The sequence below is a fragment of the Electrophorus electricus genome, chromosome 13 (genome assembly GCF_013358815.1).
Source record: "Electrophorus electricus isolate fEleEle1 chromosome 13, fEleEle1.pri, whole genome shotgun sequence".
Taxonomy (NCBI): domain Eukaryota; kingdom Metazoa; phylum Chordata; class Actinopteri; order Gymnotiformes; family Gymnotidae; genus Electrophorus; species Electrophorus electricus.
The window spans coordinates 19,332,530-19,351,748 of record NC_049547.1 but is presented as its reverse complement, the minus strand read 5'-3'; the positions used below and the strand labels follow the sequence as shown (position 1 = coordinate 19,351,748).

The 19,219-nt window shown below is 43.4% G+C and overlaps 1 protein-coding gene across 2 annotated transcripts in view; it reads left to right on the top strand.

The window, feature by feature from the left end:
- shtn1 (shootin 1) overlaps positions 1 to 19,219 on the top strand; it is a 39,048-nt gene that overhangs the window by 6,277 nt on the left and 13,552 nt on the right. For both annotated transcript variants that reach the window (XM_027024589.2, XM_035532932.1), the window contains 12 exons: positions 93 to 187; positions 3,939 to 4,104; positions 5,930 to 6,027; positions 6,930 to 7,011; positions 7,453 to 7,547; positions 7,782 to 7,928; positions 9,055 to 9,208; positions 11,111 to 11,222; positions 13,063 to 13,145; positions 17,276 to 17,382; positions 18,426 to 18,476; positions 18,920 to 19,040. In XM_027024589.2, coding sequence (XP_026880390.2) covers positions 93 to 187; positions 3,939 to 4,104; positions 5,930 to 6,027; positions 6,930 to 7,011; positions 7,453 to 7,547; positions 7,782 to 7,928; positions 9,055 to 9,208; positions 11,111 to 11,222; positions 13,063 to 13,145; positions 17,276 to 17,382; positions 18,426 to 18,476; positions 18,920 to 19,040 — 1,311 coding nt within the window. The remainder of the gene's footprint in view (positions 1 to 92; positions 188 to 3,938; positions 4,105 to 5,929; positions 6,028 to 6,929; positions 7,012 to 7,452; positions 7,548 to 7,781; positions 7,929 to 9,054; positions 9,209 to 11,110; positions 11,223 to 13,062; positions 13,146 to 17,275; positions 17,383 to 18,425; positions 18,477 to 18,919; positions 19,041 to 19,219) is intronic.

Sequence of the window (19,219 nt, the reverse complement as noted above, 5' to 3'; positions counted from 1 at the left end):
GTTTAAATGCAGCTATACATTTTGTTTACCTTAAATACTGTAAAAGGAGATGTGGAAAGTGTGTGTGTATGTGTGTGTTTGTGTCTCTCCAGTGTCTCATATGGTGCTACAGGAGGTTAGCAGCATGCAGGAGAATCTGGAGGTGGAAAAAACATGCAGACAGACCGTCGAAGCTTTTGCAACAAAGGTTTGTTCTGTTCTATTCTATTCTGATCTGTTCTGTGATTCTGTTCTGCTCTGTTATTCTATATTTATATTCTTTTGTAGAGGATAAGTGCTAGACAGTCTGTGAATGTGCACTCCTTGTTTACTGACATTAGTTCGCATACTTCTTGAATTTGGCTCTCTCCAGGTGCTGTCTCCAGCATCCATTTTCACTCTGGAACCACAGTTTTTTCACAGATCACATTTGTCTTTGTGTGAACTCAGATAGAGTACATGAGAACTTTAAACACCTTATATGCATTTTAAACATTGTAAACACTCAATATGCAGATGGTATTGTTGGTCATGTAGAGATCTCAAGGAACACATTTAACATTTCCAAACATGGAGCAGAGCGCTTGGATATCAGGGCTTCGTCCAGGCCTGCCGACAGCCCGTCCTGACGTGAGCTGTGTAGACCCATCATGGATCATCTTGGACTTGGGGTGCAGTTGGTCAGAGAAGATTTCTTGTCTTCTGTTTTATTTAGATTTGATCTGTTGTGGGTTTTATTTTTTTGACAAATCTGCTTTGCACTGTCATGTTGCGTGACAGCCCCACGCGACAGCCCCACGCGACAGCCCCACGCGACAGCCCCACGCGACAGCCCCACGTGACAGCCCCACGTGACAGCCCAATATGACAGCCCCACGTGACAGCCCAATATGACAGCCCCACGTGACATGTGGAGGGAGGGTGATGAGAGGCAGTGCTAAAGAGGGCAGGAGAGAGGGAGGAACAGACTGTGGGAGCAGAAAGGGGGCACGCTGCCATGGAGGATCAGAGAGGAGGCGGAGGAGTAGGGTTGAGGGTGGAGGGGAAGAAAGAGTATGGGAGGAGGTAGAGTGGAGGGTGGAGGAGTAGATTCAATGTCTGATCCCTGAAAAGCTCAGCTCAGCACACTGGGTTCTCGCTCCTCACGCCACTCATATATATATATATATATATATATATATATATGCTGTTTTAAACCTAGCTGTGTACTATGTGTAGCTCCACCTTCCTGTCCAGCAGTTCAACAGACCTACACTGAAGGGATACAATTTTTAGATTCTGTGATACAATCGTTTGGAAACAGGTTCATTCTCTGAATATTTATTATGGATTTTCAGTTTTCGAAATTAATGATATATTTGAGGTTTTTTTGTTGGACTCCATGTTTGAAGTGCTCTGGTAAGATTTTGTGTTGCAGTGGTGTGTGCTGTGCTGGGATTCGGACTGTTGCACCAGTGCGTGCTGTGCTGGGATTCGGACCGTTGCACCAGTGCGTGCTGTGCTGGGATTCGGACCGTTGCACCAGTGCGTGCTGTGCTGGGATTCGGACCGTTGCACCAGTGCGTGCTGTGCTGGGATTCGGACCGTTGCACCAGTGCGTGCTGTGCTGGGATTCGGACCGTTGCACCAGTGCGTGCTGCTCTTAGCTGCTCTCACAGCTTGTTCATAAAACTCCTTTTGGGGTTTTAGCACTACCCATCAAATAGGAAACAGCTGAGCACTCTGGCATTATATGCTTTAGAAAAGCTTGATTTGACCAATCACGTGCTTCCTGTCTCCCATTAAAGATGATGTTGGTGCATCCCAGCTATCGCTGGTGACCGCTGTGTTTGAACGCCCCCTCTTTCTCTCTCTCTCTCTCCCGCTCTCTCTATCCCACTCTCTTTCCCGCTAGCCCTTTGTTGAAGCCTCTCTTTAAGCCATCTCTAGTGTATACCACCCCGTTTCCACACTGATGAATTGTGGTTTCACAGCAGGGTTCTGAAATGGTCCCTGGCGAGTGCAGTCTGCTGCCAGCACCGTCACACTGAACTGCCTGATTTTAGCCCCAGCCACAGGACAACCCATTCCGCATTTAACCACTGTCAGTCTGTATGGTCCCGTAGACGAGGCCGCTCTGATGATGCTCTCAGCACCAGGGGAAGGCCGCAACCCTTCTGAGGTTCATATAGAAGTCTGTTTTCTATATGGACGACGTTAGCTGGTCCAAGTGGCCAAATGTTTTGACCTTGTGGTAAACATGCCGCTCTTCAAGAGTAGACCTTTTGGGCTCTGATGTCAACAGAATGTAGATAATGGACAGCCTTTCATGGGCCACACTGAGTGTGATCCTCATCTAACATCTTTGCTTTTTAAGTTCAACTCAAAAACTCCACAGAGACCGATCAGTTTAAATGTATTTGTGTTGGTGTATTTTTGCTGCAGGTTTCTTGTTTTTTTGTTTAATCAAAATGATTAAAGTGGAAACCAGTCCGTACCTTGGACTCGCTGAAGGTGGTTAAGAGGGAAAAAACTCACATTATGTACATGGACTGCAGAATACAATTTTATATCTTTCTCCTTTTTCGAAAATGCGAAGGTTATGCTGTGAAAATTATAGTATTGGATCACTCCCAATTTACATTTAAATCGGTCAGAACTATTTTGGTAGGTGTGATTGGCGCGAGCTGAGAGAATCAACTCTAATAACCACCATATTTCAGCTGTTAGATTCTTTGTTCCTGATGCCTGTAATTTTGTCTGCCAAGAGTCCCCAAGGATGGCGGGCAAAAAACGAAAAATCATAATCAATTTCTTAAACTCTGGAACATTCTGAATTAAAAAGCAGTAATGGAGGTGAACGTGGGTGGCACCAGTCAAATCAAAGAGCAATCCAAACACATGACATTTTGTTTTGATGTTGGATCGGAGGAGGGGGGGTGGAGATGGGGGACAGGGACCTCTGAGCGCGTGACTGATTTCTACAACTGTGTAATTTCACATTCGCACTCTCTCATCAATGCTGAATGATTATCGCTTAATGTGTGTGCGTGTGTGTGGGGTGGGTGGGTGTGTATTCCTGCATTATGTGTTGTTGGTTGATTGTATTTTTAAAACGCACATTCAGCGTGAAGGACATCATCAAGAAATGGCTTCATGTGTTGTCAGGCCCTGCCACAGGAGGGATTCCATTAATAAATACTCGTTAAAGGGAGGTGGCATATAAATGGCCGTTAAGGCGACGGGCAATTTAACGCCCCCTCTCTCTGGCTTTGACCAGTGTGTCATCGAGGACTAATTGATATAATTTACATACCCTCATCTGCATGGCTGTTTCCCTCCTATCTTAGTTCTTGCTTTCATTTGTTTATTTATGACCAATTTTTAATGACTTTAACCTTAAAGAAGTGATGTTTTGTAAAGGCAGGCACATTAGTGTATAAGGGGCCTGCATGAAAAGGAATTTTTCTGGCTGTGTCTGATATTGTGCGCTAATGATGTTTACATGGCTGTATCTGATAAAGTACTGTAAGTATCTTTATTCCTCTGCTTCCTCTTCTCCGCACGGCCAAATTATTTTCTGCTTGATTATTGCTCTTTTCAGCAGAGTGTTCGTGCTGTGTGTGTGTGTGTGTGTGTGTGTGTGTGTGTGTGTGTGTGTGTGTGTGTGTGTGTGTGGAGGTGGTTGGGGGTGTGTGTGTGTGCGTGTGATGCCTGACAGGCCAGGTTGCCTTCCTGCTGTTGCTGTGCTGATTTGATTTTTGATTTATGCCTCCAGTTTACCGGAGAACTGCTTCACTTACTGCTTCACTTACGTTTTATGATTGTTATGCCTGTAACTATGTCATATTGGCCCATAGCAGTTTAGCAGGAATGTACAGCAGAAAACGGGCATAATTTAAGCACATTAACATTAAACCCCCCCCCCCCCCCCCCCAATTTTCCTTTCCATCTTGTGTGACTGCGTGGTGTATGTGCAGCTGAACAGACAGAACCGCTCTCTAAAGAGGAAAAGTATGCTTTACATGGCCCACCTTGGCGCTGATGTCATTGCTAATATCAATCTGGATGATGAGGATGAAGAAGATCAGAAGGAGGAGGAGCCTGGGACGTGTAGCTCCTCTCATTGCCAACGTGTCATCACAGGTATTCCGCCAGCCCTTCTAGCAGTGTAGTGCCCCCTAAAGGCGCGTTCCCACTGCACAGCCGACCGTTTCTCTAACCAGTCCGCATGGATATGGTTTGGCACCGTTTCCTGTTTACACCATGGTGTCAGTGTAAAGAGATGAATTTAAAGAGATTAATGTCTCACCCGCAGTGTGATTTTCCGTCTCGGAAAGTATTTTTGAGAATGGAGATATGCGTAAATGAATGCTACGTAAGGCCCGGTAATAGTGCGCATTTTGTCGTTGACGAGAAGTACGTTGGGAGAAAGTCGAATAGGCCTATGTGGACCTCCCGAACAGATTATACTAAGCGGTGTTAATATCGTTCAAATGCCAGAGGCAAGAATAATAGAAATGTATATGACTCATCTAACAATTGCTTTTGAGTTTATTACATGCTCATTTTTCTTCTGTTCATCTTGTCATGCATTTTTACAGCTTTCTGATTTTTCTCTTTTTAGCCACAGTATTGCCATTGTTATTTTTTTTTTTAAATATAGGTTCCTTATTTTTCAGTGCAGCTGACATTGCTAATTTTGCCACTCCAGATTTCAATTTGCGTTTCTGGCTGATTTCTGAGGCCCAGACACCCTGTTGAGAACACTTAGGATACGCAAAATCATAATTTAATTATTACCGTTTTGTCATTTGTTCAACGGTAGTAAATATATCTGTTCAAAATCGGTTTTCTAGTAGGTGAAATGATGCCCGAGACAGGGAAGGTGTGGGATAGTCGTGCACTAATTTGCAGCTGGTATTGCAGTCAGTCGTTAATGCGGTTTTGCTGAGGTTTACAGTCCTGATGACGTTCTACGCATAATGTGGCTTAATGCACTAAAACATTGACCTAGAAGCACCACATTTCGCTCACATACGTCATCTACTACCAATAGGACGAAGCTGTATTGTGTAATTCGGGCTGTAAGATGCTTTCATGCGAAGCAGGAAGACGCCTGTCTCTCGTCTATGGAACTTCCCTGTTCTTCCCGTTTCTCAGACTCCCTAATGCCCAAAGTTAGGAATAATCTTTTCTCCTGTATTCTCCTGCTCGGATGGTTCAGTAGATGATCCATGTTGGAGAGCGATTTGGAAATAACATCAAAACCTCTTAATTACAAAGAAAATGAAAGACGTGTCCTTTAAAATGTATCTACGGATATGTGTATTTGTATGTTTACAAAATTTCAAAAAATTCTATCAGCCTCAACTGCAGCTCTTGGCTGACAATGTTTTAGATGCAAAAATCTAATGCTCGGACTCCTTGATGTTCATGATGAAAGTAAGCTAAGAACAAACTATATATAATTAATCTGTTGATCCTCTTTGCTAAATGGTATATTCATAAGTGGAAATTTACCAACAAAAGACATCTTTTTGTAGTTTGTAGTTTTTGTCCTGGAATCCAAACACTGTTTTACAGCAAAAGAAAACAACAAAAAGACCATCAAAAGGATTTCTGTCTAACACATCCATAACACATTTGACTTGTTTTCTTGTCTGTTCGTTTTTTGTCACATTGCATATATGCTTCTCTGTATTGCTGTCTTTAACAATAAATATAACCAAACAAACACCCAAGAAGTACATAATGCCAGAAGTAGAGCTATAAATGCTAAATGCTGCATTTACTTGCACAAATTAGTTACGCTTCTCTGGGCTAATTTCCTTTAGCTACCAGCATAACCCTCGATGCCACAAATCTAGGGAAGTCCTAGACTTTCTGCAACTTTTAATGGTGCTGACGTTTTAGTGCATAGATGTAGAAGGGTTTGTGCAATATAGATGTTTGTATGTTTGTCCAACAGAGCTGAAGGATAAATTTGAGTTAGTTTTGGAAGAGAAGAAAAATTTAATCATCAACCTGGAGGCGACTAAAGATCAGCTTCGGCAAACCAGGGAGGAAGTAAGTCTGGACACTATAAGATGTACTTACAAAGATGTAAGGAGGATATAACTTGTGGATATGTAAGATACAATATAGCTTACACGTCTGTGGCGCTTTGTAGGTGCTCTTATCCAGAGACACTTAGACGTGTCCCTTGGGAGTCAAGGCCACAATTTTTGCCTTGCTAACACTTTGCTCTGTCTGCTCTACCAGGTGAGCTACAAGAGGCACACACACTTGGAGCGTGTCTCTCCTACTCGCTCACACATGCACACTCACGCAGGATTACACACACACACTAAAAATTGTGTCTCCTACACACACATGCACACTCACATGAGAAAACCCACACACACTCTCGCAGTGTGTCTCTCCCACACACACACACACACACACTCACGTGGGTACTCACATGGGATTACACACACACACACACACACACAAACACATGCACACTCACTCTCCTGCCACATACGCATACAGGAGGTATTTCAGATGCATTCTGATACCATGCACAGTTTCTTCAGTCTGAAGTTAAACATTGTCCCTCACACAGGTTCAAAAATGCACACACACACACACACACACACACACACACACACACACACACAATGCCTCATTTATGTGGATAACCTGTAAAGGCTTATGTGAAAGAAAGCATTGCTGATGATGCTTAGAATTTCACTTTGTAAGTCAGTCCAATTTTCACAGCTTTTCTGGCTGCTGGTTTTTTATCACTAACTGCTCCAATATTGCCCTATTCACACACTCACATTTTCACTTAAGCACTTGAATGTTGAAATGGGTACATAGAATAAACAGACAGATGAAAATACCTTCATGTCATGAACTTGTTATTGCTTTTCAATGTCTTACAGTCAAATCTCTTTCATTCTCTTTTCTTCCTTTCTGTCTCTCAGCTCCTGAGAGAAAAACATGATAATACTGTTCTGATTGCGGAAACGCTTCAACAAAAGAAGCTCCTGGGAAAATATAACAGAGGTCAGTGTGAATTCTGTTACCCTCTAGGCACACACACACCGTGGCACCTCTGATCTCTGAGACAATGCACACACTTGTATCAAAATTACACCACCAATTTGATGTATGTTTTTGTAAGCTGAGTCCTTGAGTGGTATAATATTTTGTAGTACCATAAGCAAAGTAGGAAGCTTAACAAAGACAAATACACTTATAACCCAGACAAGCAGACATCACAATACATGCCAGAGTGGTATAGATGGTATATATGAGTATATATGGGTATATATATGTATATATGGGTATATATGGGTATATGCTATAGGTAGTTAAAAAAAAACTTGATCCTGTTTCTCTGGAAATCTTGTGTATTTTGTGGACAGATTTTTACTACTCCACATCTTACTACTGTACACTGCAGTTACTAGCTGAAATCTTTTACACACGTACGTGTGTGTGTAGTGTCTCATTATGCAGTGGTGGAATATGAGGAGTTGCAGGCAGATCTGGTGCTCGAAAAGGACTTGCGCGCAGAGGCAGAGAAGTTTGCACAAGAGGTGGGAAAACATGCGCTCAAGAAAAATGGTCAATTTATCAACACTTGGTATTGTCATTGTAGTGGATGTTTTAGGAATAGCAGTGTTGTGGTTTTTACACATGTGCAAGTTCAAGTTGGGTTTATTCGTCACATACATAGTCATACACAGTATAACGCGCAGTGAAATGGTGGAGAGTGCTCTGTCCAAACTGAGGAAGTGTGTGTGCATGTGTTGGGGCGCGTGTGTGTGTAGATGTTAGTGGAGCAGAAGAAGTTGAAGAGACAAAGTCAGGCAGTACTACAGAGTGTGTGTCCATCTGAAGCACTACAGAATGCTCTCAGAGAGATCACTACACTCACACATACACTGGAAACAGAGCGTCTGGAACACCAAAAACAGGTACACACACACACACACACACACACACACACACACACACAGTAGAGATCTGCGTTGCTGGTGTATGTGGGAATACTGGTACAAAGATGAACTGCCCTAATGATGATAACAGAGCAATTCTATTCAACACACCATTCCAGTCTATCCTCCACTCACATTAATTAAAGAGACGTAAGATCGCACCCCCCATACACACAACCCCTCATACATACACACACACATATACAAACATACACACAGACACACACACACACACACATTCCTCTAGATATTGGTCATTTCCTCCAGTAACGTTCACTTCGTCTCTCTCACACTTGCTATGAATGCCGTGGGTGTGTTGACTGGATGCACAAGCATTGTGCTGTGTGTTGATTGTAAAGTGTCCTTGGCTGCTGAGAAAGGCACAATATAACTGCAACTTCATTCATTCATTCATAATAAAAAGCCTGATCCAGGGTGGGCATTAGGGCTGCTTGTCTGATTCATTATTGTATTAAAATGTGCCAAATGAACCCAGGGACCACACCCTTCACCTCCATAACCCCGCCAGGCTTCACGTCACACTACTTCACCTTCATAACCCCCTGCCCCTTGACATCCATGGCCCTCCCTATGTATCCCCCCCCCAAAAAATCCACAACTATAAGTATATATGTGAGCGCTGAATGCGTGCGTGCGTGCGTTCATGTGTGTGCGTGCGTGTGTGTGTGCGTGCGTGTGCGTGCCTGTGCGTGTGCGTGCCTGTGCGTGTGCGTGCCTGTGCGTATGCGTGCATGTGCGTGCCTGTGCGTGCCTGTGCGTGCGTGCGCGTGCCTGTGTGTGTGTGCGTGCGTGCGTGCCTGTGCGTGCGTGCCTGTGCGTGCCTGTGCGTGTGTGCCTGTGCGTGCATGCCTGTGCGTGCGTGCGTGTGCGTGCCTGTGTGTGTGTGTGCGTGCGTGCCTGTGCCTGTGCGTGCGTGTGCGTGTGTGTGTGTGTGCGTGTGTGTGCGTGCATGCCTGTGCGTGTGCGTGCGCGTGTGCGTGCGTGCGTGTGCGTGTGCGTGCATGCCTGTGCATGTGCGTGCGTGCGTGCCTGTGCATGTGTGTGCGTGCGTGCGTGTGCACGCGTATGTGTGATGTGCCCCCAGGTAAAGTATTTGGAGACTGAACTGCAAGGTTCTGAGATGCAGAAGCAGCTGGCAGCACTGGAGAGGAATATTTTGGTACTGGAGGAAGAGCGGAGAGAGTGTTTGGAAAAATGCTCCAGAGCTGAGACCGAGGCCAAGGATCTCCGATTCACAGGTACACACATTAATCCTCACACCTCTGCTTCACAAGTAGATACACCTCCACTTCACACAAAATACACCTCTGTGTTACAGGTACACACACCACTTCACAGGTTCGTACATCTCTCTGCTTCACACACACATACACAGGCATCACATTCAGTAACCTCCATTCAATAAGTTTATACATCTCTGCTTCACACACATATGCACACACCTCAACTTTACCTGTACACACACCTGCACTTCACACGAATGTATACATACCTCTGTGAGGTATGTACAGCTCTGCTGTACATGCGCTAAATACACATCCAGGAATGTTGTCCGGGTCCTACAGGAATGTTGTCCGGGTCATCCAGGAATGTTGTCCGGGTCCTACAGGAATGTTGTCCAGGTCCTACAGGAATGTTGTCTGGGTCATCCAGGAATGTTGTCCGGGTCTGCTGCTTTCCATGTGTTTATTGTACTCCGTCTTCCAACCTTCCAGATGACTAAACCATTTCTATGCTGCTTTCAGGCCTTTTTTTGGCTGTAATGTTTTTTTTTTGTTGTTTTTTTTACATAACTTGAATATTTCTGTTATTTATATGGTGTATATAATAAACAGTGCACAGTTGTTATTATTGTAAGCAAAGTAAAAAATCATAGTTCAGTGCAACAATTGGTTCCCTATGTGTCTTGAATTGACAGTTATATAGCAATGGAGAGGAAGATAGCACATTAGTTTAATTTCCAAGCTCCAAGTTTATTTATGTGCACAGAAAGTTGTACACTGAAATGCTTGTGAGTAGGTATAGCATTAGGTATTAAGACCTTGTATATAATTCTCATTTCTGTCAGACATAGCTAAACATATGGGAACGTAAAGAGAACGCGGGGCAAATCCAGGCCAACGGGAACACGGGGCAAATCCAGGGCAAAGGGAACACGGGGCAAATCCAGGGCAAAGGGAACACGGGGCAAATCCAGGGCAAAGGGAACACGGGGCAAATCCAGGGCAAAGGGAACACGGGGCAAATCCAGGGCAAAAGGAACACGGGGCAAATCCAGGGCAAAGGGAACACGGGGCAAATCCAGGGCAAAGGGAACACGGGGCAAATCCAGGGCAAAAGGAACACGGGGCAAATCCAGGGCAAAAGGAACACGGGGCAAATCCAGGGCAAAGGGAACACGGGGCAAATCCAGGGCAAAGGGAACACGGGGGAAAATCCAGGGCAAAAGGAACATGGGGGCAAATCCAGGGCAAAGGGAACACGGGGCAAATCCAGGACAAATAGAACACAGGGCAATGAGAACACATCTTCCTGAAGCAGAGATAACAGCCTCAGATCTTTACCAACAATTCTAGGCTATATAGGTCAACAAAGTGCAAACTAATGGCATAGCAACTACTATAGACATAGTGCTTTCTCTAAGAAATGTAAGATACAGGTCAGTATTAGTTAGATATTGTACAAAAATAGGTTTGGCACACTCGAACCTGCTATGTCGATGTATAGGTCAGTGTACTTACCTGCTGTTATAGAAAAGGCTGTTCTTTGTTTATGTAATGAACGTTTTAATGGATCTGACAGCTTTACAAAAAATGCCCCTATTATCTGCCTCCTGTACCCTTGAGTCCCGTCACACTGTAGCCTGGTTTACTTTTATTGATAGCGTTCATAAAATTTGCTGATTATATGGCCTGATTTGAATGTATACACCTTTGATGAATGAGTCACTATGAAATGTTCTTTTGCTGCATAGATTTTACTGTGTTTCATTATATACGAGTATATTGTGCGTCTTACTGTGTTTTGTGTTGTGCATGTCCCTGTGTGTTATTGGTTAACTGTGTATTTCATTGGAATTGCATTAGTATGTATTCATGGCCCGAACGTGTGCGTGCGTGTGTGTGTGTTGTGCGTAATAGTGGAGGAGTTGCAGAAAAAACTCCAGCAGGTGTCGAACCCGGTGCCAACTCCACCCCCTCCACCTCCTCCTCCACCGCCTCCTCCACCTTCGCTCTCGGTCAACCCTCTCAGGTGAGTGTGTGTTTGTGCTTGTATGTTCAGGTGAGTGTGTGTGTGTGCTTGTATGTTCAGGTGAGTGTGTGTGTGTGCTTGTATGTTCAGGTGAGTGTTTGTGTGTGCTTGTATGTTCAGGTGAGTGTGTGTTTGTGCTTGTATGTTCAGGTGAGTGTGTGTGTGTGCTTGTATGTTCAGGTGAGTGTGTGTGTGTGCTTGTATGTTCAGGTGAGTGTGTGTTTGTGCTTGTATGTTCAGGTGAGTGTGTGTGTGTGCTTGTATGTTCAGGTGAGTGTGTGTGTGTGTGCTTGTATGTTCAGGTGAGTGTGTGTGTGTGCTTGTATGTTCAGGTGAGTGTTTGTGTGTGCTTGTATGTTCAGGTGAGTGTGTGTGTGTGCTTGTATGTTCAGGTGAGTGTGTGTGTGTGCTTGTATGTTCAGGTGAGTGTGTGTGTGTGCTTGTATGTTCAGGTGAGTGTGTGTTTGTGCTTGTATGTTCAGGTGAGTGTGTGTGTGTGCTTGTATGTTCAGGTGAGTGTGTGTTTGTGCTTGTATATTCAGGTGAGTGTGTGTTTGTGCTTGTATGTTCAGGTGAGTGTGTGTGTGTGCTTGTATGTTCAGGTGAGTGTGTGTGTTTGTGCTTGTATGTTCAGGTGAGTGTGTGTGTGTGTGCTTGTATGTTCAGGTGAGTGTGTGTTTGTGCTTGTATGTTCAGGTGAGTGTGTGTTTGTGCTTGTATGTTCAGGTGAGTGTGTGTTTGTGCTTGTATGTTCAGGTGAGTGTGTGTGTGTGTGTGCTTGTATGTTCAGGTGAGTGTTTGTGTGTGCTTGTATGTTCAGGTGAGTGTGTGTTTGTGCTTGTATGTTCAGGTGAGTGTGTGTTTGTGCTTGTATGTTCAGGTGAGTGTGTGTGTGTGCTTGTATGTTCAGGTGAGTGTGTGTGTGTGCTTGTATGTTCAGGTGAGTGTGTGTGTGTGCTTGTATGTTCAGGTGAGTGTGTGTGTGTGCTTGTATGTTCAGGTGAGTGTGTGTGTGTGCTTGTATGTTCAGGTGAGTGTGTGTGTGTGCTTGTATGTTCAGGTGAGTGTGTGTGTGTGCTTGTATGTTCAGGTGAGTGTGTGTGTGCTTGTATGTTCAGGTGAGTGTGTGTGTGTGCTTGTATGTTCAGGTGAGTGTGTGTGTGTGCTTGTATGTTCAGGTGAGTGTGTGTGTGTGCTTGTATGTTCAGGTGTGTGTGTTTGTGCTTGTATGTTCAGGTGAGTGTGTGTTTGTGCTTGTATGTTCAGGTGAGTGTGTGTTTGTGCTTGTATGTTCAGGTGAGTGTGTGTTTGTGCTTGTATGTTCAGGTGAGTGTGTGTTTGTGCTTGTATGTTCAGGTGAGTGTGTGTGTGTGTGCTTGTATGTTCAGGTGAGTGTGTGTGTGCTTGTATGTTCAGGTGAGTGTGTGTTTGTGCTTGTATGTTCAGGTGAGTGTGTGTTTGTGCTTGTATGTTCAGGTGAGTGTGTGTGTGTGTGCGCTTGTATGTTCAGGTGAGTGTGTGTGTGTGTGCGCTTGTATGTTCAGGTGAGTGTGTGTGTGTGTGCGCTTGTATGTTCAGGTGAGTGTGTGTTTGAGTGTGTATGTTTTTAATTAGGTGAGTGTGTGTTTGAGTGTGCATATTTGAGGTCACTGTGGGTTTGGATCTGATTGTGCACTTACTTGTTTGTGCTAGTTAAGTCTCTGTATGTCTTCCAGTGCCTGTTAATGTGTGTGTGTGTTCCCACGTTTTACATAACGACGTGTGAAAAGAGCCTAATGAACGTACTCGTAAGCAGCGCGACACGGCTCCTTCATTCACAGAGTCTTTTTCTGCTCTCCAGCTCCCTGTTCTCAATGCTGCGCAAGAAAAAAGACGCCACAGACATTCCACTAGTAGAAAAAGATGCGCCAGCCAAAGACTCCGGTAAGGACATGCACTGGATTGTAGAGCGAGTGTGTGTGTTTCACACTGGCGTGTAGAGTATTTGTTTCTCGCTGGTGTGTACAGTAAGCGTGTTTCACACCGGTGTTTAGAATGTGCGTGATTCACACTGTTGTGCACTTTGTGTGGGTTTCACACTGGGGTGTACAGTGTGTGTTTACGCACTGATGGACGCAGACAGCGCACAGCGTGTGTGTACATCTCCTTGACCTGATACTGTGTCATTTCATCTTCTTGTCTTCTGTGTGCTACTATAATGAAGGCCAGTTAAATAGAGTGGGATAGTAGCTCGCAGAGGACATTCAAAGACTTCACTGTCCAGTTCAGAAAGACTCTATATCATTTTAAGTTTTAAGAAACTTTTAATTAATTTAAAGCAACCCTCAAAATTAAACTGTATTAACTTGGCTAAATTTTGCTGTTAGCAGTTGAATGATGTTATATTTTTAATTCTATATATGTTTTGACCCTCAGGTCTCACTAGACAGGGTTGGGTTAGACACGTTTACCACCAATTACCAGACAGGTATACCAACAGATTCATGACAAAGCAGAGGTAGATGGTAAAATATAGTTTAATGTATGTAAAGAGAAAAAAACTTTACCTTTTAATAACACCTTTTAGTATATCTGATAATTGGTAAGTCTATCAAATTGCTTTTTACGGCATTTTGTTTTCCAAAAATAAAAAGTTTGAACTCAAAGTTCACTCAAAATGACAGATTTACAGAGCCATTAGCAGCGGTCAGTGTGTCAACATTAAATTAGTATTAAATGCTTTCCAAATGTCAAAAATGACTTTTAAAAAGCCATTTCTTTACAGTTAAAATATTGTGTATAATCCTATTGCTGTTTTTTTGTGACATGCAAATTAAAATACTGGAGTTTCTCAAGGAAACGGAAACTAAACTAACAAAGCAATGGAAAATGCATTATATGTATTAAACAATTCCCCACTTGCTGTCCTCTTTTTCCTTCAAGCTCAGATCCTCTAAATTGGGTCTGGGAGCTTGAGGATCATGCGTAGTATCTTAGCTGTTCCCAGAACTGCACTCTTCTGGACGGAGATCTCAGACGTAGTTCCTGGTATCTGCTGCAGCCGTTCTCCCAGTTTGGGGGTCACGGACTCAAGTGCTCTGATTACCTCGGGAACCTCATTTGACTTCACCTTCCACATCTTTTCTGGCTCTTCTGTCAGCGCTTGGTATTTCTCAAGCTTTTCATGTTCCTTGTTACTGATGTCGCCATCACTTTGGACTGCCACATCTATCACCATGGCTCTCTCCTGCTGTTTGTCCATCACTACTATGTCCAGTTGGTTAACCATTACCATCTTCTCAATCCGCATCTGAAATTCCCACAGGATCTTAGCACAGTCCTTTTCCCACCACCTTCTTGGGGTGTATCCCACTTTGACCTTGGAACCTCCAGCCCAGTGTTAGCACAGGTGTTTCTGTACACTACTCCAGCTACTTGGTTACGGTGTTCCATGCACACTCTACTTGCGAGCAATTTGCATCCTGCTGTTATGTGCTGGATTGTCTCAGGGGCCTTTTGGCACAGCCTGTATCTGTGGTCCTTCCTTGTGTAGTAGATCCCAGATTCTATTGATCTTGTATTGAGAGCTTGTTCCTGTGCTGCCATGATTAGTGCCTCTGTGCTGTCCTTTAATCCAGCCTTTTCCGGCCATCGGTAGGATTTTTCCACATCAGCCAGTTCCACTATTTGCCCGTGGTACATGCAGTGCAGGGGCTTATGGTTCCTGCTCTTCCTCATTCACATCCTCCTGGGGTTTCTGCTGTCTCAGTTTCTCACTCAGCACTTCTTCACTTGAAGCCATCATCCTGGGGTACTCCTGGATCTTGGTTGTTTCATCCTGGATAGTGGCTCTGATGTTCACTATTCCTTGGCCCCCTTCCTTCCACTTAGTGTACTGTCTCAGAGTGCTGGATTCGGGATGAAACCCTCCATGCATTATGAGGAGTTTCCTTTGTCTTAATGTCAGTGGCTTCTGTCTCCTCTTTGGCCAGCTTATTATGCCAGTGGGGTATCTGATGACTGGCAGAGCTGACTTCTTCAAGACTTGCCTCACTTTTTGTAGTGTGTGTGTGTGTGTGTGTGTGTGTGTGTGTATACATACACACACATACACTGCCTGGCCAAAAAAATAGGTCACCACCTGGATTTAACTAAGCAAATAGGTAAGAGCCTCCCATTGGATAATTACTGCATGGGTGATTATGTTTCAGCTGGCAACAAGTTATTGAACCCTAACTGATGCGGTGAGCAGCTTCTCATTTGTTAAACAACCATGTGTAAAGACACAGCCTTTGGTCGTGGAAAAGATGTTAATCTGTTTCAGAAGGGTCAAATTATTGGCATGCATCAAGCAGAGAAAACATCTAAGAAGAGTGCTGAAACTACTAAAATCAGGTTAAGAACTGCCCAACATATTGTTAAAAAGTGGAAGGACAGTGGGGAAACGATCGTGATCGGCGATCACTTAAATGTGTGGTGAAATCAAATCGTAGAAAAACAACAGTAGAACTCATGGATATGTTTAATAGTGAAAGTGAGAGCATTTCCACACGCACAATGTGAAGGGAACTCAAGGAATTGGGACTAAACAGCTGTGTAGCCTTAAGAAAACCACTTGTCAGTGAGGCTAACCGGCAAAAACAGTTTCAGTTTGCTGGGGAGCATAAAGATTAGACTCTGGAGCAATGGCAGAAGGTCCTGTGGTCTGATGAGTCCAGATTTACCCTGTGTGATGGGCACATCAGGGTAAGAAGAGAGGCGGCTGAAGTGATGCACCCATCATGCCTAGTGCCTACCGTACAAGCCTGTGGGGGCAGTGCAATGATCTGGGGTTGCTGCGGTTGGTAAGGTCTAGGTTCAGCAACGTTATGTGCCCAAAGAATGAGGTCAGCTGACTACCTGAATATACTGAATGACCAGGTTATTCCATCAATGGATTTTTTCTTCCCTGATGACACGGGCATATTCCAAGATGACAATGCCAGGATTAATTGAGCTCAAATTGTGAAAGAGTGGTTCAGGGAGCATGAGACATCATTTTCACACATGGATTGGCCACCACAGAATCCAGACCTGAACCCCATTGAGAATCTTTGGGATGTGCTGGAGAAGACTTTGCGCAGTGGTCCAAATCTCCCATCATCAATATTAAATCCGAGCAACACTAGCTGTTACTGGGCTTTCTGCTTATATTCTCATACTGTTACTGGGCTTTCTGCTTATATACTCATGCTGTTACTTAATTTTCTGCTTATAAACTCATATTGTTGCTTGGTTTTCTGCTTATACTCATAGCAAATATTTGGAAGATTACAGTTCAAGCTGAGTTATATATTTTTAAATTGAAATATTTTTATGTTTTAATATTTGCATTATTTTTTAATTCAATTCCAAGCACCCGAGTTAGTTTTATGAACAAGTTTATCACCTAATTTCTGTCCTTGACATTTATGTAGTTATGCATGCATTTGCACCATTCAATTGGACATTTATGTGATCTGCTCATAATTATGAAAAAATTACTTGATGCTAATAAACTTTATTTTGCTTTTGCTTGACTATTGAACATTTTAACCTGCCACAGAATGTGAAATTGGTGCCTGTTCTTTTATGGCATGTTGAAATGAAACAAAACAAGTCCAAGGCTACATTCCTCGTTGATTCATCAGGAATTCCTGATATTCTTTTAACCTCGGTTTGTTAGTAAACACTGAATGAACTTATAATACAGAAACATAATTTCTGCTCCTTCTCACTGCAGTCATGGCTGGTATTTGCCGCACCTTAAATGTGCTATTTAGGTTTTTCATTCTGAGATCCTTGCTCAGGGCTCTTCAGCTGCATTGAACACCTGGGGCTGTGTAATTAGTTGGTTATTGACTATGAAAAATTGCTATTTCAATTAGTCTGTTCTGTTTAGTACTGTTCATGAAGTGCTTACTTTTAATCAACCCACTTAATTAATTAATTGCATTCAGCATTCAGTACTTTGTGAAGTATTTGTGTGTGTGTGTGTGTGTGTGTGTGTGTGTGTGTGTGTGTGTGTGTGTGTGTGTGTGTGTGTGTGTGTTTAGTGCCAGACGTTAGGCAGCAAGCAGTGACGGAGATGATGGAAAGGATTAAAAAAGGCATCCAGCTTCGACCAGTTGGTCAGACAGGCAACAGAACCAAACCAGCTCAGGTACTGGACATTTAAATGTAAATCACTTTTAAGGAACACGTGTACTCATAAGGTTCAGGCAGGTCTTCACACTCGCGTCTTGGTGTTGACATAAAGGTCAGGCAGGTCTTCACACTCGCGTCTTGGTGTTGACATAAAGGTCAGGCAGGTCTTCACACTCGCGTCTTGGTGTTGACATAAAGGTCAGGCAGGTCTTCACAGCAACACAAGGCTTCATCCTAAAGAGCTCTTTTCCTTATCTGCCTTTTTGGTAGAACATCCCATCTGTTTGTGTGGTGTGTTCTGCTTCTGTAGCTCCTGTGCAGAGCCATTTCAGTTGAATAAGTTGAAGCTCTGTGGTGGGTATTCTCTTGCTATTTTTGATGCCCAATTTCAAACACATTTTCTGCTCATTAAAGTAATTTTTGTTGATGTCATCATGGTTGTGTACCAAGGGCATTTCTGAATTGCGGTACAGAATAGTCTTGTGTTTTGATGATGTCAGATACTTTTGAGTTTTGGCCGCCTTTAGTGAAATGTACTGTAGGCGTAAAAGGCTTTCAGGACTTTATGTAAAAGCTTTTTGATTTTATAGGTTGTTTCAGCACCCTCATCGTTCTGGAAACAGGACTACAACTCAGTTATCAGTGCTAATGAGCTTACTAATCAGGCCATACACCATAATGGCTAGATAAGGAATGTATCAAGTTAATTATTTGGTTTCAGTTTTTTCAGTTTAAAGTTTTTTATCCACCCAGCAGTCTTAACAGTAGAGCTCACAGAGTATGAATCTAAGAGTAGCTTTGACACTTAGTGGTACACCATAGTTTACCTTGGTTTAAATAAAGTTAATGCAGTGGTACACCCTAGTTTAAATAAATCAATAAATATAAATATTTGCTCTACTTCTTGAATCCTTGCACTTCTAACCAGACCTCTCTTAAATGTTAAATAAATATTGAAATGTAAGAATCAAATTTAATTCATTTGAATATTTATTCTGGCCTAACCTTAGAGAGTTAACAACTTTGTGAATGAACCTTTTGTTGTTTCTTTTCTGGCAGAGAGAGAAACCACCACCTGAATCTGCCATTCAGGAGCTCAGAGGGATTCTGGTAAATTTGTCTTTAGAAACATTTACCCATTCTGGTAAAGTCTTATTTATATAGTTTATACAGTTTCAAAAGGCAAATCATTCCATTTTTATTTTCTGACGATAAACCTTCAAACTGTGTGCATACCTGTGGACTCTTTCATTATCAGAGTGTATGTAGTAGGAACAAAAGAGTAACATCTTGGCTGTTTCTATCTCATAGAAAACACAGGTTGGGTTTTACTATGACAATGTAGTACGTTTCTTACCAGAAACAGGCAAGTAAGGTGAGGTATATGCCTGCCAGTGACAGTGATGCTTATGCTAATATTAGAAAGTTTAGGGATGTGACATATCCTTTGATATCGAGTGCACAACCGCTCCCATTCCATGTGTGTCCGTGTCTGCTTGGGTGACGTGTTATGGGCGGAGCCTCATGATTTGTGCTGTGTGTAAACTGTGCAGAGCTCTGTGAAACGCCCCTCCCCGTGCTCCTCGCCTGGAAGGCCGTCCTCCCCGGAGCCCGTGTCGGAGCTCCAAAGAGTTTTACAGAAACGGCGTGGAGCAGCAGAGACAGCACATAACAGTGAGTTACACACACTGTAACAGCAGCGCAGTGAGTTACACACACTGTAACAGCACTGCAGTGAGTTACACACACTGTAACAGCACCGCAGTGAGTTACACACACTGTAACAGCACCGCAGTGAGTTACACACACTGTAACAGCACCGCAGTGAGTTACACACACTGTAACAGCACCGC